The 23,437-nt window shown below is 45.2% G+C and overlaps 1 protein-coding gene and 2 long non-coding RNA genes across 8 annotated transcripts in view; all 3 read right to left on the bottom strand.

The window, feature by feature from the left end:
* Positions 1 to 23,437, bottom strand: part of LOC115158899 (lipoma-preferred partner homolog) — a 357,166-nt gene that overhangs the window by 138,660 nt on the left and 195,069 nt on the right. For all 5 annotated transcript variants that reach the window (XM_029708324.1, XM_029708325.1, XM_029708322.1 and 2 more), the window contains 4 exons: positions 19,850 to 20,119; positions 18,885 to 18,971; positions 17,714 to 17,807; positions 17,220 to 17,407 (listed from right to left, as the gene is read on the bottom strand). In XM_029708324.1, the coding sequence (XP_029564184.1) occupies positions 17,220 to 17,407; positions 17,714 to 17,807; positions 18,885 to 18,971; positions 19,850 to 20,119 (639 nt within the window). The remainder of the gene's footprint in view (positions 1 to 17,219; positions 17,408 to 17,713; positions 17,808 to 18,884; positions 18,972 to 19,849; positions 20,120 to 23,437) is intronic.
* Positions 763 to 1,605, bottom strand: LOC115158901 (uncharacterized). 2 transcript variants are annotated; one of them, XR_003868772.1, is made up of 3 exons: positions 1,504 to 1,605; positions 1,103 to 1,460; positions 763 to 922 (listed from the first exon to the last, which is right to left on the bottom strand). It is a non-coding gene; the product is annotated as an uncharacterized LOC115158901 (long non-coding RNA). The 2 variants fall into 2 exon arrangements; XR_003868773.1 differs by having other exon boundaries at positions 1,146 to 1,460.
* Positions 1,743 to 2,616, bottom strand: LOC115158900 (uncharacterized). Its single transcript, XR_003868771.1, has 3 exons — positions 2,038 to 2,616; positions 1,830 to 1,965; positions 1,743 to 1,793 (listed from the first exon to the last, which is right to left on the bottom strand). It is a non-coding gene; the product is annotated as an uncharacterized LOC115158900 (long non-coding RNA).

Raw genomic sequence — 23,437 nt, 5'->3', positions numbered from 1 at the left:
ATCTGCAGAGAAGAACAGAAAAAACTCCCCAAATACAGGTGTGCCAAGCTTGTAGCGTCATACCCAAGAAGACTCGAGGCTGTAATCGCTGCCAAAGGTGCTTCAACAAAGTACTGAGTAAAGGGTCTGAATACTTACGTAAATGTGATTTTTCAAGTTTTTATTTTTAATACATTTGCAAAAAAACAAAAAACAGTTAGTGCTTTGTCATTATGTGGTATTGTGTGTAGATTGATGAGGGGGGAAAAAATATTTAATCTATTTTAGAATAAGGCTGTAACATAACAAAATGTGAAAAAAGTCAAGGGGTCTGAATACTTTCCAAATGCACATTGTACATTACAGTTGTATGAGATACACAAGTTTATATATAGTATAATCTGTAGGTGGTGTCTGGTGTCCTCTTCCCTTCTGTTATATACACTATATCTGAGGTATAATTTGGTGTTGGAAGCAAACCATGGTGGAATCTCTCTCTTTAACCAAACAATTACAGTCAAATCAGTGGTGATTTGAATGAGTCCTTGAAGAGGAATGGCAACACTTTAGGAAGTGCATCTAAGGCCTGGTCTTTCCATTCCTCTTTAAAGGTTATCATTTATCCAAACACACACAACGGAAGAATCATGTTCTACTCCTCTACACACTGAACACACCTCTAAACACAACCAGACCTCTACACACAACCAGACCGCTACACACTGAACACAACCAGACCTCTACACACTGAACACACCTCTAAACACAACCAGACCTCTAAACACAACCAGACCTCTACACACTGAACATAACCAGACCTCTACACACTAAACACAACCAGACCTCTACACACTAAACACAACCAGACCTCTACACACTAAACACAACCAGACCTCTACACACTAAACACAACCAGACCTCTACACACTAAACACAACCAGACCTCTACACACAACCAGACCTCTAAACACAACCAGACCTCTAAACACAACCAGACCTCTAAACACAACCAGACCTCTAAACACAACCAGACCTCTAAACACAACCAGACCTCTAAACACAACCAGACCTCTACACACAACCAGACCTCTACACACAACCAGACCTCTACACACAACCAGACCTCTACACACTAAACACAACCAGACCTCTAAACACAACCAGACCTCTACACACTAAACACAACCAGACCTCTACACACTGAACACAACCAGACCTCTAAACACAACCAGACCTCTAAACACAACCAGACCTCTAAACACAACCAGACCTCTAAACACAACCAGACCTCTACACACTGAACACAACCAGACCTCTACACACTGAACACAACCAGACCTCTACACACTGAACACAACCAGACCTCTACACACAACCAGACCTCTACACACTAAACACAACCAGACCTCTACACACTAAACACAACCAGACCTCTACACACTGAACACAACCAGACCTCTACACACTGAACACAACCAGACCTCTACACACGGAACACAACCAGACCTCTACACACAACCAGACCTCTACACACTGAACACAACCAGACCTCTACACACTGAACACAACCAGACCTCTACACACAACCAGACCTCTACACACTAAACACAACCAGACCTCTACACACTAAACACAACCAGACCTCTACACACTAAACACAACCAGACCTCTACACACAACCAGACCTCTACACACAACCAGACCTCTACACACTAAACACAACCAGACCTTTACACACTGAACACAACCAGACCTCTACACACAACCAGACCTCTACACACAACCAGACCTCTACACACTAAACACAACCAGACCTCTACACACAACCAGACCTCTAAACACAACCAGACCTCTAAACACAACCAGACCTCTACACACTGAACACAACCAGACCTCTACACACTGAACACAACCAGACCTCTACACACTAAACACAACCAGACCTCTAAACACAACCAGACCTCTACACACTGAACACAACCAGACCTCTAAACACAACCAGACCTCTACACACAACCAGACCTCTACACACAACCAGACCTCTACACACAACCAGACCTCTACACACTAAACACAACCAGACCTCTACACACTGAACACAACCAGACCTCTACACACTGAACACAACCAGACCTCTACACACTGAACACAACCAGACCTCTACACACAACCAGACCTCTACACACTAAACACAACCAGACCTCTACACACTAAACACAACCAGACCTCTACACACTGAACACAACCAGACCTTTAAACACAACCAGACCTCTACACACTAAACACAACCAGACCTCTAAACACTAAACACAACCAGACCTCTACACACAACCAGACCTCTACACACTAAACACAACCAGACCTCTACACACTAAACACAACCAGACCTCTAAACACAACCAGACCTCTACACACTAAACACAACCAGACCTCTAAACACAACCAGACCTCTAAACACAACCAGACCTCTAAACACAACCAGACCTCTACACACTAAACACCACCAGACCTCTAAACACAACCAGACCTCTACACACTGAACACAACCAGACCTCTACACACAACCAGACCTCTACACTCTAAACACAACCAGACCTCTACACACTAAACACAACCAGACCTCTACACACTAAACACAACCAGACCTCTAAACACTGAACACAACCAGACCTCTAAACACAACCAGACCTCTACACACTGAACACAACCAGACCTCTACACACTGAACACAACCAGACCTCTACACACTGAACACAACCAGACCTCTAAACACTGAACACAACCAGACCTCTAAACACAACCAGACCTCTACACACTGAACACAACCAGACCTCTACACACTAAACACAACCAGACCTCTACACACAACCAGACCTCTACACACTAAACACAACAAGCTAAACCATAAAGAGATATAGTACTTCCTTCCTTGAGGAACTAAAAAAAGCAGGCATACATGCAGGCAGACAGACAGACAAACAGATAGGCAGGCAGGCAGACAGACAGACAAATAAACAGACAGGCAGACAGACAGACAGACAGACAGACAGACAGACAGACAGACAGACAGACAGACAGACAGACAGACAGACAGACAGACAGACAGACAGACAGAGAGTAGTTTGTCCTTAGCAGAATACTGCGGCGCAGCTTTGTTGCTGCAGAATTCTATGGCACGTTATTTAAGCGTGAATCGGTGGTACCATTAATGCTAATTAGTGGTAGTTTGACCACCAGAGGGCATCTTTGAGAAGCATTTGATAGCCTTCAATCATGGCTGTACTAGAGAATGCAGGCATGCTGGAGACCGGGGTTCAATTCCCTGACGGGGTGGAAGGAGTAGGCTGTCCTTGTAAATAAGAATTTGTTCTTAACTGATTCCACGTATGTTATTTCATAGTTGTGATGTCTTCCCTATTATTCCACAATGTAGAAAATAGTAAAAATAAAGAAAAATCCTGGAATGAGTAGCTGTGTCCAAACTTTTGACTGGTACTTTCTTAATTCATTTGATTAATATTATGGTGTTTCTATTCCAAGAAAAACCCTCTGGGTTTCCGTTAGGATGGAACGGAAAATATGGCGTTGTACAACGTGACGGTCGAGAGTACAGCACTGGGCTATTTAGCTAAATAATCCCCGTGTTGTGGGGGCAGGGCACGCGGGAGACCAGAGTGCAATTCCCCAACGGGGAGGAAGGAGTAGGCTGTCCTTTGTAAATAAGAATTAGTTCTTAACTGACTTGCCTTGTTAAATAAAGGTTACACTAAAAGCATAACATATCTGCACCATCATTTTTTAACTTCTTGTCTAACCAATCAATACCCAAACTGAGATTCAGTGAAAATAAATATCTCAGAGCAGCGCAAAACGGTGCTAAAATAGTTATAGGCTAATGCTTCTAACTTCAATATGCTCTTTCAATAAATAAGACCTACACCACTTTTAACAGCACATTACTCAACACTAGTGAGACTCATGTCACCTACGGTAGACCTACAGTATATTGAAAAACATGACGTGACTCTCCGCCAATAATTACATTTGGAGGATATTTCTGTAATTCAGTGATATTTATTACCATAGTATGGATCCATAACTAAATAAACATCGACATTTTGAAAGAGTATTTTTATCATTATTTTATTAACGAAAGCATAAAAGATGCCGTTATTAGTTACGTTGTTTTAGTTTGAACGTGCAGACTGGCACTAAGAACAGCGGGAATGTTTCCCCTAGTCAGCTCCATTATTAGTACAACGCCCCTTAAAGTGTTGCTCTGTGCTACCCAGTGTGGCGGGGTGGGGGTCCACCCCGGTGGGTCTTCTATGCATTGCTCTGCTGCCCATCCCGTGCCCCCTTTGACTCGTGTCTTGAACCTCATGCGCTTTCAGTGGATACAGCTGGAGAACTGCAAGGCAGTCCCATTGTGCCCCTCTCGGGAGCCATGAACAATATGACCAATATATATTCTCCTGCTAATACCAGGGTTAATAATATATCTGTGAGAATATCCAACAGGCTTTATATCATTCTAAATTAATAATACTAGTAATCACTTTGTTTAAAAATTAACAATATTTTGGAGATGATTTCATTTTCAAATAACGTAAAATGAGCTAGAAAAAGGTCCTTCTTGAACATGGGGTGAAACATTGTTACTAATTTGTAAATAAAGAAGTTTTGTTATTTAGAATAATTTATTTTTGCTTTTAGGGGGAGAAAACTCGAGACCACCACAGGTATTGAACCAGCATCTGTAATAACACAGCTTGCATTGCTATGCAGTGTCTTAGACTGCTGCGCCACAGAGGCGCTGTACGACATGAATGGTCGTGAGTGGGCTACAGTACGGGCAAAATAATCCTAACAAAATAAAATTATAAAAACCTTATTAATACTGAAGTCTTGCACAATTATCAGTTTCTATTTAGGTTTATGTCGCCCATTCATTGTCAGTTGGAGACACAGTAGGACCCGAAAGCATAATCAGTGCTCTAACTCCCCCTTGTGGTGGTCTGGAGCAATGAAGTAGTGATGCAGGGTACCGTATTAAACCACAAATGACCTCTAAGTCCCGCGGTGTAAACTCGCAACTTATAAACGAGGAACCACACAGACAGACAGACAGACAGACAGACAGACAGACAGACAGACAGACAGACAGACAGACAGACAGACAGACAGACAGACAGACAGACAGACAGACAGACAGACAGACAGACAGACAGACAGACAGACAGAGGTCAAGCAGGCAGGACAACTATGGTTAGTAACTATGGTTAGTGCTATCCTGGTTCCTTGGGATGTCCTGACCCTAACCCTTACCTAACCACCAGCAGGGGTCACTGTTATGCAGAGTCAATAACCATCTCTCTATCAGCTCTCTCTTCTCTCTCTCAGCTCTCTCTCTCAACTCTCTTTTCTCTCAGCTCTCTTTCTCTCTCTCAGCTCTCTTTTCTCCCTCTCTCTCAGCTCAGTTTTCTCCCTGCTCAAGATGCACAACCCTCAGAGTCAGATCAACATCATAACAGGCTTTAACGGGGGTGTCCCTGAAGGACTGGGAGCTGTTTTCATTTAGCAGAGTAAGCAACTTTACTGAATTCATTACATTATTCTAGTAATCATCATGCTTTCCCCTAACAATCACAATTAGGGATGTGAGTTTAGAGACTTCAGTCACCTTAAAAAATAGCCCACAAGTTGTGTTAAAGGAGTATACATTCAAGTGACCTATCAGAGTGACGATGAGGCTTTACCTCCTGATCACATCTATGGATCTATATATCGTATGGCCAATTTGAAAGAATTGACTGTATAATAATACAATAGAAATACATGTCAAGCCCTGTCCACAGTTGAATACCCACTACAGTACACTACCAGAAAGATGAACAGTTTAATACCCACTACAGTACACTACCAGAAAGATGAACAGTCCAGTACCCACTACAGTACACTACCAGAAAGATGAACAGTTTAATACCCACTACAGTACACTACCAGAAAGATGAACAGTCCAGTACCCACTACAGTACACTACCAGAAAGATGAACAGTTTAATACCCACTACAGTACACTACCAGAAAGATGAACAGTCCAGTACCCACTACAGTACACTACCAGAAAGATGAACAGTTTAGTACCCACTACAGTACACTACCAGAAAGATGAACAGTCCAGTACCCACTACAGTACACTACCAGAAAGATGAACAGTCTAGTACCCACTACAGTACACTACCAGAAAGATGAACAGTCCAGTACCCACTACAGTACACTACCAGAAAGATGCTGATGCTGCTGAAAACAGGGATGGGGACAACTCTCACTCCTACACCTCACAGGTCAGAGGTTAGCTTAATGTATGATATCCCAAATAGCCCCCCCCCCCCCCCAAAAAACCAGCTAAGGTACATAGTTGATCTCCATCTCAGAAAATGTCAGTACGAAACGACTACCTCAGCATGCTCTTAGGCTCTTCTCTCTGTGCTTCATGTGGCATCATCATGTGTCAGAGAGGCTGAAGAAGCGCTACCGGGCAGCAAACAGACCAACTGTTCAGGCATTTCAGATGGCTGGAGTTTATTGAGCTGTGGTGGCAGGAATGGATCCAGCCTGGTATTTACTGACCATGCAGACTTGTAAAGAACAGGCAGGAGGAGGAGGAGGAGGAGGAAGAAGGGGGGGGACCTTATTATCTATGTGAGGTACTCTGACAAACATCTCTGATCTACAGGGGCTTATGGAAGACATATGAACAGGAATGTGGGAATGTTAGAGAGGGCCTGTCAGCAGTTTGAACCAGGGGTCAATGTGTTCACTGTGCCCTGCAGTCTGTGTGATAGGAACATGTATCATAGGTCACTGTGTTCTCTGAGCCCTGCAGTGGATCTGATGTGTGATAATTGGAGAATGTATCTTACTGATTAGTGTGATGTAAGAAACAAAGAAGGGGGGGGGGGGGGATCTCCTCCTTGTGTTTCTCCAACCTCTCCTCCCCTCCCTCCTCTTCTTCATCCTCCCCCTCCTATCATCCCCCCCTTCTCCCTCCTCTTCTGCTCCCTCATGTCATCCCTCCTCTCCTCCTCCCTCCTCTTCTCCCTCCTCCCTCCTATCATCCCTCCCCTTCTCCCTCCTCTCCTCCCTCCTCCCTCTCTCCCCTTCTCTCTCCTCCCTTCTTCTTTCTCTCCTTCTCCCTCCTCTTCTTCTCCATCCATCCTCCCTCTCTCCTCTCCTCCCTCCTCCCCTCTTCTTTCTCCTCTCCTCCCTCTTATCATCCCTCCTCTTCTCCTGCCTCTTCTTCTCCCTCCTGTCCTCCCTCCTCCCTCTCCTACCACCTGTCCTCTCTCCTCTCCTCCCTCCTGTTCTCCCTCATCCCACTCTCCTCCCTCCTGTTCTCCCTCATCCCGCTCTCCTACCTCCTGTCCTCTCTCCTCTCCTCCCTCCTGTTCTCCCTCATCCCGCTCTCCTACCTCCTGTCCTCTCTCCTCTCCTCCCACCCTACTTCCTGTCCTCTCTCATTTCCTCCCTCCTCTCCTCCCTCCAGCCTTTTCCCCCTGCAGCCTGCGTAGTGAATTGGCAAATTGACACCCTGAACTGTACTCTCTCAGACAGCCAGCAGCCAGAGACCACACCATACCACCTCCTGCCAACAAAATGGTCCAAATTATAGATTGCAGCTATGCCATGCCAACAAATGTAACTGATGGCTGTCACAAGGCGTGAGACGTGAGTGTAGTGGTGTCAGAAGTTCTGCTGATATCAGTATCACAGAAGATCAGAATGCCGGCGCCGCTCGGTGGTAACGAGGTGTGAATTATCCGCTCTGTGGTAATGAGGCGTGAATTATCCGCCAAGCAGAAGTCTGCAAATAGACCCTGATTAGACCCACCTGATCCTCAGACCCTGGTTAGACCCACCTGATCCTCAGACCATGGTTAGACCCACCTGATCCTCAGACCATGGTTAGACCCACCTGATCCTCAGACCCTGGTTAGACCCACCTGATCCTCAGACCCTGGTTAGACCCACCTGATCCTCAGACCCTGAATACGTCAAGACAAGACAGATTATTCAGCTGTCATTGTGAGATTAGAGTTACATTCAGTCTGAGGAGACTATATCTCTCCTTGTGGCCAGGGACTGATTCCACATATAGTGCACTACTTTGGAACAGGGCCCATATTCCCTATGTAGTGCACTACTCAGAATACACAGTGATACTGATACAGAGACTGGGGTGGGGTGGAGATTGGCATGGGACACTAAGGCAGAGCTCTCTCTCTACACAGCATGTCTCTGAATCTCTGCTTGTGTCAACATTAAAATGCATTCCCAAAATGCCTCCTCCTCCTCTCCCCCATGCCTCCTCCTCCTCCTCCTCTACCCCATGCCTCCTCCTCCTCCTCCTCCTCTCCCCCATGCCTCCTCCTCCTCCTCCTCTACCCCATGCCTCCTCCTCCTCCTCCTCCTCCTCTCCCCCATGCCTCCTCCTCTCCCTCTCCCCATGCCACTTCCTCCTCCTCTCCCCCATGCCTCCTCCTCTCCCTCTCCCCATGCCACTTCCTCCTCCTCTCCCCCATGCCTCCTCCTCTCTCTCTCCCCATGCCACGTCCTCCTCCTCTCCCCCATGCATCCTCCTCCTCTCCCCCCATGCCTCCTCCTCCTCTCCCCCATGCCTCCTCCTCCTCTCCCCCATGCCTCCTCCTCCTCTCCCCCATGCCTCCTCCCCCATGCCTCCTCCTGAGGAGAGTGTGAGAGATAGATGAGAGTGAGAGAGATAGAGGGAGGGATGGGGGATGGTTGGAGAAAGAGAGAGAGACAGAGGGAGAGAAAGAGAGAGAGACAGAGGGAGAGAAAGAAAAAGAGAGAAACAGAGAGAGTGAGTGAGTGAGTGAGTGAGTGAGTGAGTGAGTGAGTGAGTGAGTGAGTGAGTGAGTGAGAGACAGTGACAGAGGGAGAGAAAGAGAGAAACAGAGACAGAGACAGAGGGAGAGAGAGCGAGAGAGACGTCAGACAGATGTGAACGTTGGAGTGTTTGACAGCTGGAACCATAGTTGACCTTCTAGGGGTCTATAGTCTCCTCCAGATGGACCTGGGGTTAGTACCTAGGGGTCTATAGTCTCCTCCAGATGGAAATGGGGTTAGTAGCTAGGGGTCTATAGTCTCCTCCAGATGGACCTGGGGTTAGTAGCTAGGGGTCTATAGTCTCCTCCAGATGGACCTGGGGTTAGTACCTAGGGGTCTATAGTCTCCTCCAGATGGACCTGGGGTTAGTAGCTAGGGGTCTATAGTCTCCTCCAGATGGACCTGGGGTTAGTAGCTAGGGGTCTATAGTCTCCTCCAGATGGACCTGGGGTTAGTAGCTAGGGGTCTATAGTCTCCTCCAGATGGAAATGGGCTTAGTAGCTAGGGGTCTATAGTCTCCTCCAGATGGACCTGGGGTTAGTAGCTAGGGGTCTATAGTCTCCTCCAGATGGACCTGGGGTTAGTAGCTAGGGGTCTATAGTCTCCTCCAGATGGACCTGGGGTTAGTAGCTAGGGGTCTATAGTCTCCTCCAGATGGATCTGGGGTTAGTAGCTAGGGGTCTATAGTCTCCTCCAGATGGACCTGGGGTTAGTAGCTAGGGGTCTATAGTCTCCTCCAGATGGAACTGGGGTTAGTATCTAGGGGTCTATAGTCTCCTCCAGCTGGAAGAACTGGGGTTAGTAGCTAGGGGTCTATAGTCTCCTCCAGATGGACCTGGGGTTAGTGGCTAGGGGTTGAACAGTTCAACATAATCTCTCCCTTCACTGTCAAATGTCACTCTAGCTCAGCGCTAACACAAGCCATCCTTCAGCTTAGCCTCAGTCCAATTTAAGGGAAAGACGGAGAAAAGACAGAGTAGATATTAACCAGCAGCCATGAAATCTCTGAATGTTTCTTCTACAATAGAGATCAAAGTCAGACTGGGAGGATCAGAGTAATTATATGTCCTTAAGCCCTGGTGACGTGAAAAGCCTCCATCTCTCTCACTCTCTCACACACACACACACACACACACACACACACACACACACACACACACACACACACACACACACACACACACACACACACACACACACACACACACACACACACACACACCTTCACATCGCACCAACCAGCCAACGGAAAGAGCATAACGGGTCATTCCCACCAATGGAGAGGGAGAAACGGGACAGTCCAGCCAATCAGAGTTATTCTAATGACGCTGAGTTTTCCATGAATACGCCCAAACTACATGGTGATGTCTTCAGTGTTTCCGCTGTGGTAATTCAACTGTGGCGCTGTGCCAGGGCATAGGGGGAGACTGAAGCTAAATGTGATGAGACAGATTACATTTTTTTAGTTGAGCGAGAGTAGTGGCAACTAGGGATATTGTTGAGATGTACAGGCAGGGGGCGTTTTACCCCGGGTGTGGTGGTTTACCCCAAGTTACCCTAACATGAAGGCCTACATTATATTTAGTGTGTTTATGCACAACATGTATCAATAGCTAGCCACAGCTAGTTAGAAAATAGCACATTTGGGATCTAGCTAACGATTAGCCCAATAGTGTAAATGCAGATAGACAACCCCCATGCTTCATTTAATTATATCCACTATGCTGTATCAGTTTGGCTGCAGGTGATATTTATGTAACTAGGCAAGTCAGTTTATGAACAAATTCTTATTTTCAATGACGGTTAACTTGCCTTGTTCAGGGCGCAGAACCTTGTCAGCTCAGGGATTTGAACTTGCAACCTTTCGGTTACTAGTCCAACGCTCTAACCACTAGGCTACCCTGCCGCCCCATTAATGCTTTTCGCTAATCATTTACCAATATGTTATTGGGCTCTTGTCAAGAGGTGAACGTTTCTGCAGTTGGAAATGATATTTTAGATGGAGTCAGCATCATTTTATTTTGCAGTAGAATGTTCTTTTAAAAAGATACCAGAATCGAGCTACGACATAAACATTATTATTATATATTTTTGGTTTGTTGAGGAAACACTGGATCTCTGTAACATAAATAAAAATGATGATTAACTGGTGAGCGATGTCATAATATAAATGTTTTACAATTATAATAAATCATATTTTTTGATGGTCTGAAATGTGGATTTTATTTACACCGACAGATGAACATTAATTAAGTCTCTGATAAGTAGATTTAGCAGCACTGTATGGTTATGGGGAAGGTTATGGAAATGTCATGGCATGGGGTCAACCAGATTGGGCCATGATAAAAGACGAAGTTGACAGATTTAGCTTTCCCACTAATCTGGCTTTTATATCATATTTCTGTTTTATTTTGACGTCATTAGGGCGTGAAAGCATTGGTAGCTGTTGCAGCGGAAAATAAACAGAAAAACAGATTAGACTAAGCTAAAAGGGTGGAAACTGTTTAATAACGATGGGTTGGGGCGAGGGACGAGAGCAGGGAAGATCAGAAACTGTTTAATAACGCTGGGTTGGGGCGAGGGACGAGAGCAGGGAAGATCAGAAACTGTTTAATAACGCTGGGTTGGGGCGAGAGCAGGGAAGATCAGAAACTGTTTAATAACGCTGGGTTGGGGCGAGGGACGAGGGACGAGAGCAGGGAAGATCAGAAACTGTTTAATAACGCTGGGTTGGGGCGAGGGACGAGAGCAGGGAAGATCAGAAACTGTTTAATAACGCTGGGTTGGGGCGAGGGACGAGAGCAGGGAAGATCAGAAACTGTTTAATAACGCTGGGTTGGGGCGAGAGCAGGGAAGATCAGAAACTGTTTAATAACGCTGGGTTGGGGCGAGAGCAGGGAAGATCAGAAACTGTTTAATAACGCTGGGTTGGGGCGAGGGACGAGAGCAGGGAAGATCAGAAACTGTTTAATAACGCTGGGTTGGGGCGAGGGACGAGAGCAGGGAAGATCAGAAACTGTTTAATAACGCTGGGTTGGGGCGAGGGACGAGAGCAGGGAAGATCAGAAACTGTTTAATAACGCTGGGTTGGGGCGAGAGCAGGGAAGATCAGAAACTGTTTAATAACGCTGGGTTGGGGCGAGGGACGAGAGCAGGGAAGATCAGAAACTGTTTAATAACGCTGGGTTGGGGCGAGGGACGAGAGCAGGGAAGATCAGAAACTGTTTAATAGCGCTGGGTTGGGGCGAGGGACGAGAGCAGGGAAGATCAGAAACTGTTTAATAACGCTGGGTTGGGGCGAGGGACGAGAGCAGGGAAGATCAGAAACTGTTTAATAACGCTGGGTTGGGGAGAGGGACGAGAGCAGGGAAGATCAGAAACTGTTTAATAACGCTGGGTTGGGGCGAGGGACGAGAGCAGGGAAGATCAGAAACTGTTTAATAACGATGGGTTGGGGCGAGGGACGAGAGCAGGGAAGATCAGAAACTGAAGATGGGTCACCGCTGTCTTTTTGGTTTTACGTCCTAGTTGGAGCTGTGTGTGTGTGTGTGTGTGTGTGTGTGTGTGTGTGTCATGTAGCTATACTGTATCAGTCCAGTAACTTATTTCTATTTACTTAATTTAAACCCACCACAACATTTGGGGGACTAAACTATTTATATAATTAAAATGTTTATTAATATTTTTTTGTCTTTTATATTTTTTAGTATTTATTCCCTTCTCTTTTTTCTTTTTCTTTTTCTTTAATCGTGTAATACCATCGACAGCCGTTACAAATAACCATCCCGCAATAGGGAAGTGGGAGCTAAAGGTTTCATGGTCCTCCAGAACACCCTCTTCAGCCCAAGCAAACAGGAAATACATACAACCCCCCCCCCTCACCCCCAAAACAACTGAAACAAACACAACTAAAGAACCAACCATTCTGTCAACCTTTCCTTCATCTAGGAAACCATCATTCTCCGCGTGTTATTTGGTTCCACTTACCGGTAATATCTTGACAACTCACACTTTCTTTTGCAGTCAATCCTTCTAGTGTATAATAGTATTTGACAGTTATTTTTGAAATAATCTAATACTAACATTTATTTTTATGAAAATGTTCCCCAGCAGAATCGATATATTGTATATCGTATTGTATCTGTCCCTTAAGTCAACCGATATAACGGTTTGTGGAGATATAATAAAATAATGTAAAACAGGGAGTAACCACATTTTCTATAGGATTGAGGTCAGGGCTTTGTGATGGCCACTCCAATACCTTGACTTTGTTGTCCTTCAGCCATTTTGTCACAACTTTGGAAGTGTGCTTGGGGTCATTGTCCATTTGGAAGACCCATTTGCGACCAAGCTTTAACTTTCTGTCTTGAGATGTCGCTTCAATACATCCACATATTTTTCCTTCGTCATGATGCCATCTATTTTGTGAAGTGCACCAGTCCCTCCTGCAGCAAAGTACCCCCACAACATGATGCTGCCACCCCCATGCTTCACGGTTGGGATGGTGTTCTCTGGCTTGCAAGCCTCCCCCCTTTTCCTCCAAACATAACGATGGTCATTATGGCCAAACAGTTCTATTTTTGTTTCATCAGACCAGAGAACATTTCTCCAAAAAGTACGATCTTTGTCCCCATGTGCAGTTGCAAACCATAGTCAGGCTTTTTTATGGCGGTTTTGGAGCAGTGACTTCTTCATTGCCGAGTGGCCTTTCAGGTTATTCCAATATAGGACTCGTTTTACTGTGAATATAGATACTTTTGTACCTGTTTCCTCCAGCATCTTCACAAGGTCCTTTGCTGTTGTTCTGGGATTGATTGGCACTTTTCGCACCAAAGTACGTCCATCTCTAGGAGACAGAACGCGTCTCCTTCCTGAGCGGTATGACGGCTGCGTGGTCCCATGGTGTTTATACTTGCGTACTATTGTTTGTACAGATGAATGTGGTACCTTCAGGCATTTGGAAATTGCTCCCAAGGATGAACCAGACTTGTGTTGGTCCACCATTTTTTTTCTGGGGTATTGGCTGATTTCTGTTGATTTTCCCATAATGTCAAGCAAAGAGGCACTGAGTTTGAAGGTAGGCCTTGAAATACATAGACAGGTACACCTCCAACTAACTCAAATAATGTCAATTAGCCTATCAGAAGCTTCTAAAACCATGACAGCATTTTCTGTAATTTTCCAAGCTGTTTAAAGGCACAGTCAACTTAGTGTATGTAAACTTCTGACCCACTGCAAATGCGATACAGTGAATTATAAGTGAAATAATCTGTATGTAAACAATTGTTGGAAAAGTTACTTGTTTCATGCACAAAGTAGATGTCCTAACCGACTTGCCAAAACTATAGTTTGTTTACAAGAAATTTGTGGAGTGGTTGAAAAACTAGTTTTAATTACTCCAACCTAAGAGTATGTAAACTTCCGACTTCAACTGTACATTTGTCTTTCCTAAGATTTTACATGAGATCTAGTATTAACATATAGGAATATATGAGGCTCTCAGAGTTTGATTCCAGGCTTTATTGTTCTTTAAGTTCAAAAGTTTGGATGCTGCCTAGACGTTGAGACTTGTGTTTTGCGGGTACTATTTAATGAAGCTGCCAGTTGAGGACTCTGTTTCTCAAACTAAACACTCTATTGTACTTGTCCTCTTGCTCAGTTGTGCACCGGGGCCTCCCACTCCTCTTTCTATTCTGGTTAGGGCCAGTTTGCGCTTTTCTGTGAAGAGAGTAGTACACAGCGTTGTACGAGATCTTCAGTTTCAAATGTTGATGTTCCAGATACTCAACTAGTCTAAAGAAGGCCAGTTTTATTGCTTCTTTAATCAGGACAACAGTTTTCAGCTGCGCTAACATAATTGCAAAAGGGTTTTCTAATGATCAATTAGCCTTTTTAAAATGATAAACTTGGATTAGCTAACACAATGTGCCATTGGAACACAGGAGTGATGGTTGCTGATAATGGGCCTCTGCACCTATGTAGATATTACATAAACAAATACAAATTAAAATAAAACGTCCGTTTGCGGCTACAGTAGTCATTTACAACATTAACCATGTCTACACTGTATTATTTTAATGGACGAAAAATGTGTTTTTCCTTTAAAAAACAAGGACATTTCTAAGTGACCCCAAACTATATATTTTTTTTAGATGTTGAATTTCTATTCTTGCTGTTTTTGCTACAGTGAATAATGATTATCAAGAGGGACAATATAGTAGATATTTTCTTTTATATAAATCTAGCAAACTGAACCTTTTGTATTCATGATGCACCACACTGGGAGAACTGAGCAGCCCTCTAAAGCAATATGTAGACTTTTGTTTTGAATCAAAATGTTTTTTTGTTTTTTTTAAATGAATACATAAAGATGCTTGTTTTGAACATAATTAAAAAAAAATTATACATAAAGATGCTTGCTGCAATGAATGTGGTATCTAATTTGTATTTAGTAAAATACAGTCCTTGATGAGTAATGCCCAAAGGCTAGACCTGACTGTTTTGGTGGAGCTGTTTGTATTTGTGGAAGAAGCATAAAATCCTTGAATTAATGGAAACTCAAGGGGGCCTAGTACTTTCCAGAGACTGTCGACAGCTGTGTGTGTGTGTGTGTGTGTGTGAGTGTGTGTGTGTGTGTGAGAGAGGTGTGTGTGTGTGTGAGTGTGTGTGAGTGAGTGTGTGTGCGCATGTGTGTGTGTGTGCGTGAGGTGTGTGTGTGTGTGTGTGTCTTGAGACTACAATAGCTGTTTCTGAGGTAGAACTATTCTGAGTGAGGATAAGGTTAAATCTCAAATGGCACTCTATTCCCTACATGTACATGACCAGAGCCCTATGGAACATGCTTTAGGAAACAGGGTGCTATTTGATATGCAGCCTAACCCTGACTGATCCTTACAGCTGTGGTATAGTAACACTGGAATAATCTGGACCACATCTCTCCAGCTGCTGTAAAGGTTACTAATCTGGACCACATCTCTCCAGCTGCTGTAAAGGTTACTAATCTGGACCACATCTCTCCAGCTGCTGTAAAGGTTACTAATCTGGACCACATCACTCCAGCTGCTGTAAAGGTTACTAATCTGGACCACATCTCTCCAGCTGCTGTAAAGGTTACTAATCTAGACCACATCTCTCCAGCTGCTGTAAAGGTTACTAATCTGGACCACATCTCTCCAGCTGCTGTAAAGGTTACTAATCTGGACCACATCTCTCCAGCTGCTGTAAAGGTTACTAATCTGGACCACATCAGTCCAGCTGCTGTAAAGGTTACTAATCTGGACCACATCACTCCAGCTGCTGTAAAGGTTACTAATCTGGACCACATCAGTCCAGCTGCTGTAAAGGTTACTAATCTGGACCACATCACTCCAGCTGCTGTAAAGGTTACTAATCTGGACCACATCACTCCAGCTGCTGTAAAGGTTACTAATCTGGACCACATCTCTCCAGCTGCTGTAAAGGTTACTAATCTGGACCACATCTCTCCAGCTGCTGTAAAGGTTACTAATCTGGACCACATTTCTCCAGCTGCTGTAAAGGTTACTAATCTGGACCACATCACTCCAGCTGCTGTAAAGGTTACTAATCTGGACCACATCTCTCCAGCTGCTGTAAACCTATAGTGTTATTAATTTGGACCACATCTCTCCAGCTGCTGTAAACCTATAGTGTTACTAATCTGGACCACATCTCTCCAGCTGCTGTAAACCTATAGTGTTACTAATCTGGACCACATCACTCCAGCTGCTGTAAACCTATAGTGTTACTAATCTGGACCACATCTCTCCAGCTGCTGTAAAGGTTACTAATCTGGACCACATCACTCCAGCTGCTGTAAACCTATAGTGTTACTAATCTGGACCACATCTCTCCAGCTGCTGTAAAGGTTACTAATCTGGACCACATCACTCCAGCTGCTGTAAACCTATAGTGTTACTAATGTGGATGGATGAATATTAAAGATGATTTTACATATCTCACAACTTGTTTTATTTTGTTGCATTTGTTTCATACGGCTTCAATGCCGCGAGGAGGTCTTACCATGTATTACAGTGTCTCTGTGAGGTCTTACTACTGTAACATGTGTGAAGGTGTCTCTGTGAGGTCTTACGTATGAGTAACACGTATGAGTTATTCTCAACCCGAGGGACATGTATCTGTAGTAAATATCACTCAAATTTGGCCTCAGACACGGCCCTGCGATAGGCACAGATTTTCGACCCGAATTTTACATTTAACCAGCAGAAATCAGTGTCTACCAGCTCCACTGGCCAGTACCCAATATCCTGCATGTCCATCCCAGGGTATAAAGCCACAGGGCTCAGTTCTTACCTTCTGCGGGGCGAGGTGTGCAGGAGGACCCAGGCTGGCAGGAGGGTCTGTGATGTAGGTCTTCTTAGGGACAGGTTGTGGGTAGCCCTGCTGGGTAGGAGCAGCAGTATAGCTAGGCTGGGGTTTCCAGGTGTTTCCTGGTCCTCCTCCGTACCCTCCTGGTCCAGGGTAGGCCTGCTCTGGGTACCCTACCACAAAACGTGATGTACATGTTCAAAATGTGTTGACAAACACAGTAATTACACCAATAACACATGACATTTTTAGCAAAAACTTAATTGTAACAATAAAAATGGATTCTACTTGTCTTCGTTTTTCACAAACACCAGAAAAACTTGTTTGGTGCATTTTACTAGTTTCTAAATACATTTAAAATGTATTGGAAACAGGTTGTCAAGTCATTTTAGATAACATGTCATGAAATGGAACATGGTAGAAGTGCAAATGGACTGTGTGTGTTAATGTTGAGTGAAAAGTCAGGTAGAATAAGACACCTTGTGGTGCAGAGCCTGGCTGATGGGCGAAGCCTGGCTGAGGAGGCCCGTAGGCCAAGTCAGGGCCTCGTGGCTGAGCAGACATGTACTGGACCTGTGAAGAGATGTGCTCAAATGGTTAACACTCCCAGCTCTAGTACATCTCCTTCCCCATCGAAGATCAAGGTTCAATCGCTTCCTCTCTACCCATTCCCGTTTCCTAGCTGTCAATAATAAAGCATAAACATCAACAAACACAAACAAGGAGTGGGATTTCCCTGTCTTTAACGTAAACATCAACAAACACAAACAAGGAGTGGGATTTCCCTGTCTTTAACGTAAACATCAACAAACACAAACAAGGAGTGGGATTTCCCTGTCTTTAACGTAAACATCAACAAACACGAACAAGGAGTGGGATTTCCCTGTCTTTAACGTAAACATCAACAAACACAAACAAGGAGTGGGATTTCCCTGTCTTTAACGTAAACATCAACAAACACAAACAAGGAGTGGGATTTCCCTGTCTTTAACGTAAACATCAACAAACAAGGAGTGGGATTTCCCTGTCTTTAACGTAAACATCAACAAACACGAACAAGGAGTGGGATTTCCCTGTCTTTAACGTAAACATCAACAAACAAGGAGTGGGATTTCCCTGTCTTTAACGTAAACATCAACAAACAAGGAGTGGGATTTCCCTGTCTTTAACGTAAACATCAACAAACACAAACAAGGAGTGGGATTTCCCTGTCTTTAACGTAAACATCAACAAACACAAACAAGGAGTGGGATTTCCCTGTCTTTAACGTAAACATCAACAAACACAAACAAGGAGTGGGATTTCCCTGTCTTTAACGTAAACATCAACAAACACGAACAAGGAGTGGGATTTCCCTGTCTTTAACGTAAACATCAACAAACACAAACAAGGAGTGGGATTTCCCTGTCTTTAACGTAAACATCAACAAACACAAACAAGGAGTGGGATTTCCCTGTCTTTAACGTAAACATCAACAAACACAAACAAGGAGTGGGATTTCCCTGTCTTTAACGTAAACATCAACAAACACGAACAAGGAGTGGGATTTCCCTGTCTTTAACGTAAACATCAACAAACACAAACAAGGAGTGGGATTTCCCTGTCTTTAACGTAAAAAGAAGAAGAACACAAAGAAGGCATGTACTGGACCTGGGCCGGGCTCCGGATAGGCTGCTGGGCAAACTGCAGGGGGGGTCCTGGGGACTGGTGCTGGGGTCCAGGTTGGGCAGACCTCACCTGGGGAGAAGAAGATAATGATTTTATTGTTAGTGGTCACAGAGGCACTGGTTCTGTCTCAAATAGCAACCTATTCCACATATGGCTCTGGTGAATAGTAGTGTACTATGAAGGGAACATGGTGCCATTTGGGATACACTTGGAATGTGTCTTTTTACCAACCCCTACAGGCAGACGCACGCACGCACGCACGCACACACAGGTTGAAGGAAATTATCAGCGCCCCTTGGAACAGTTTAAGGGGTTAAAGCGATACTTGGGGATTTTGGCAATGAGGCCCTTTATCTAACCTGTTTGCAGATACCCATAGACTTCCAGTCACTGCGCTAACGCTAGTTAGCAGATACCCATAGACTTCCAGTCACTGCGCTAACGCTAGTTAGCAGATACCCATAGACTTCCAGTCACTGCGCTAACGCTAGTTAGCAGATACCCATAGACTTCCAGTCACTGCGCTAACACTAGTTAGCAGATACCCATAGACTTCCAGTCACTGCGCTAACGCTAGTTAGCAGATACCCATAGACTTCCAGTCACTGCGCTAACGCTAGTTAGCAGATACCCATAGACTTCCAGTCACCGCGCTAACGCTAGTTAGCAGATACCCATAGACTTCCAGTCATTGCGCTAACGCTACTTAGCAGATACCCATAGACTTCCAGTCATTGCGCTAACGTTAGTTAGCATTGGCTCGAGAAACTACCTCTAGCTTCCTTCATACTGGACACAGAGACATACAAATGGTATCCACAAGTTCATCTGACTTTGGGGAAGTAGATACAGGACATCATCGGCAAAATCCTGATGTATCCCTTTCAGTGTAGTTCCTTGCTCAAGGGCACAACAACAGGGTATAAGTACCAATCAGGATTGTGTACCTGTACGTTGAAGGTAGGCTGGCTGGGGGTGGAGGCTGTGGCGTAGTTGGCTGGGACTGGCTGAGGCAGCGTATGGTACTGAGGCCTGGCCACTGGGGAGGCAGAGGAGGAATGCTCCGCCTGGGGTCGGGGCAGTGTTCCACCTGGGGCCCCGGCCTTGGGAGTGGACTTCTTAGTGGCTGTCAGAGGAGGCTGAGTCGGGATGACCATACGCTTGTAGCCGGTGACCGGTGCATTGGGACTGGTCACAGATGGAAGAGTTTCAGAGTTCTGTAAAACAAAACGATAATAGTCGAGTTTTGAATCCTCTGCAGGAACACAAGAGTCTCTGTTTATCTACCATCAAATATAGATGTAAAATATTACAACATCACTGTCTTGTCTCACTCCAGTCACAAATGAAGTTCCTGCAAAGGAAAAACAAAAATGTAGTTATTCTCCCTATCTAATCAAATCTTTTGATCTTAAGAACTCAGAGAGAACAGATTATTTAGCTTTTACGTCCTGAAGACGTGTTCTGCATATAGCTCAGTCACTTAGCAGTGCTGTGATGAAGCTCTGTTAAAAGGCTAGGGCGGAGCATCATCTGGACGCACTAAAAGATACTATGACTCAGTCGAGTAACAACCCTGCCTGCTTCCTCCACATGAATCTCCAGGTTATCTAGGCCTGCGTCTCAAATTGCACCCTTTTCCTTATGTAGTGCACTACTTTAGACCAGGTAACATAGGGTAGTGCACTACTTTAACCCCTAAACTAGGGTTAAAACATGACTATCCTGGTCCCATCCCTCCATCAATAAACCAGGGTTAATACTGTCCTGGTCCCATCCGTCCATCCATAAACCAGGGTTAACACTGTCCTGGTCTCATCCCTCCATCCATAAACCAGGGTTAATACTGTCCTGGTCCCATCCCTCCATCCATAAACCAGGGTTAACACTGTCCTGGTCCCATCCCTCCATCCATAAACCAGGGTTAATACTGTCCTGGTCCCATCCCTCCATCAATAAACCAGGGTTAATAATGTCCTGGTCCCATCCCTCCATCAATAAACCAGGGTTTATACTGTCCTGGTCCCATCCCTCCATCCATAAACCAGGGTTAATACTGTCCTGGTCGCCTCCCTCCATCCATAAACCAGGGTTAATACTGTCCTGGTCCCATCCCTCCATCCATAAACCAGGATTAAAACTGTCCTGGTCCCATCCCTCCATCCATAAACCAGGGTTAATACTGTCCTGGTCCCATCCCTTCCTCCATAAACCAGGATTAATACTGTCCTGGTCCCATCCCTCCATCAATAAACCAGGGTTATTACTGTCCTGGTCCCATCCCTCCCTCCATAAACCAGGATTAATACTGTCCTGGTCCCATCTCTTCCTCCATAAACCAGGATTAATACTGTCCTGGTCCCATCCCTCCTCCATCAATAAACCAGGATTAATACTGTCCTGGTCCCATCCCTTCCTCCATAAACCAGGATTAATACTGTACTGGTCCCATCCCTCCATCAATAAACCAGGATTAATACTGTCCTGGTCCCATCCCTTCCTCCATAAACCAGGATTAATACTGTCCTGGTCCCATCTCTTCCTCCATAAACCAGGATTAATACTGTCCTGGTCCCATCCCTCCATCCATAAACCAGGGTTAATACTGTCCTGGTCGCCTCCCTCCATCCATAAACCAGGGTTAATAAAGCACGGTAGCAGGGAAGGAACGAGGGGATAAATTGTTGGGCAGAGAGGACATCACGACGGTGTATTGGCAACGCTACAGGACTCTTAACCTTAACAGTCTGGGGAGGAGACCTGCTAAATCTCAGAAATTTGTTGTGATCTTTGGGCAGGAGGGAAATGGCCACAATGGGCTCTGAATCGACACAGGAGGTGATATACCACCGGTTATATGTATTGGCTGCAGAACATGTCTCAACAGCACTGACAGACTCAAGAGTGAACAATTTCTATGTTTTTTCAATGACCTTTTTTCAAGCCGAGTGCTGTTGATTTGGTTACATAGGCTGTGTGTATCACACTACAATGAGAGGGCCTAAACATAGGCTGTACAGTATTATATCCTTCAATGTAATAAGTATGGGTGTGGTGATCTGCAGTGCCTTCCATTTTAGTCAATTGAGTGTCTTTTTCGATTTCATATCAATTTCAAAACACAACTAACACACAGTCATCTACAACCAGTGTTGAAATGATCAGTGTCAGATAGTCAGCCAACCTAAAAATGGTTTTGTCATTAACCTTGGATGGTGTACTAGGTTGGTGCTCGAGGGTGGGAATAACAGAGAATCAATGTTGCTGCAGTTTTACATGTTCCATCCTGTATTAAAACCACAGACAATGTTGGTCATGAAAGTGAGTGACAACACAAGCATTGTACCAAACATTAGGAACACATTCCTAATATTGAGATTCACCCTCTTTTGCCCTCAGAACAGCCTCAATTCGTCAGGACTGTCAAAAGCGTTCCACAGGGATGCTGGCCCATGTTGACTCCGATGCTTCCCTCAGTTGTGTGGACATCCAGATAACAGACAGTAGACTCTCCATAATAACAGAGATACATTTCTAACATGTCAATGAAAATGAATCTAACCCAACTCCAAACTGAGGAGAGGGGACAGGAGTGGAGAGGAGACGAGAGGAGAGAGGAGAGGTGGGTAGAGGAGACGAGAGGAGAGTAGAGAGGAGGAGAGGAGACGAGAGTAAAGAGGAGGAGAGGGGAGAGGAGACGAGAGGAGAGAGGAGAGGGGACAGGAGTGGAGAGGAGACGAGAGGAGAGGGGACAGGAGTGGAGAGGAGACGAGAGGGGACAGGAGTGGAGAGGAGACGAGAGGAGAGAGGAGGAGAGGGGAGAGGAGACGAGAGGAGAGAGGAGAGGAGGGTAGAGGAGACGAGAGGAGAGGAGGAGAGGAGACGAGAGGAGAGTAGAGAGGAGGAGAGGAGACGAGAGTAGAGAGGAGGAGAGGGGAGAGGAGACGAGAGGAGAGGAGGGTAGAGGAGACGAGAGGAGAGTAGAGAGGAGGAGAGGAGACGAGAGTAGAGAGGAGGAGAGGGGAAAGGAGACGAGAGGAGAGTAGAGAGGAGAGGGGAGAGGAGACGAGAGGAGGGAGGAGAGGAGGGTAGAGGAGACGAGAGGAGAGAGGAGACGAGAGGAGAGTAGAGAGGAGGGTAGAGGAGACGAGAGGAGAGTAGAGAGGAGGAGAGGAGAGTACAGAGGAGAGGAAAGGGGAGAGGAGGGGAGAGTAGAGAGGAGGAGAGGAGAGTAAAGAGGAGGAAAAGGAGACGAGAGGAGAGAGGAGACAAGAGGAGAGTACAGAGGAGGGGAGAGGGGAGAGGAGGGGAGAGACGAGACGAGAGTAGAGAGGAGGAGAGGGGAGAGGAGGGGAGAGACGAGACGAGAGTAGAGAGGAGGAGAGAGGAGAGGAGGGGAGAGACGAGACGAGAGTAGAGAGGAGGAGAGGGGAGAGGAGACGAAAGGAGAGTAGAGAGGAGAGGAGATGAGAGAGGAGGAGAGGGAAGAGGAGACAAGAGGAGAGTAGAGAGGAGGAAAAGGAGATGAGAAGAGA

The sequence above is a fragment of the Salmo trutta genome, chromosome 22 (assembly GCF_901001165.1).
Source record: "Salmo trutta chromosome 22, fSalTru1.1, whole genome shotgun sequence".
NCBI lineage: Eukaryota > Metazoa > Chordata > Actinopteri > Salmoniformes > Salmonidae > Salmo > Salmo trutta.
Note: the sequence above shows the minus strand (reverse complement) of the source record. Positions and strands in the feature narration are given on the sequence as shown.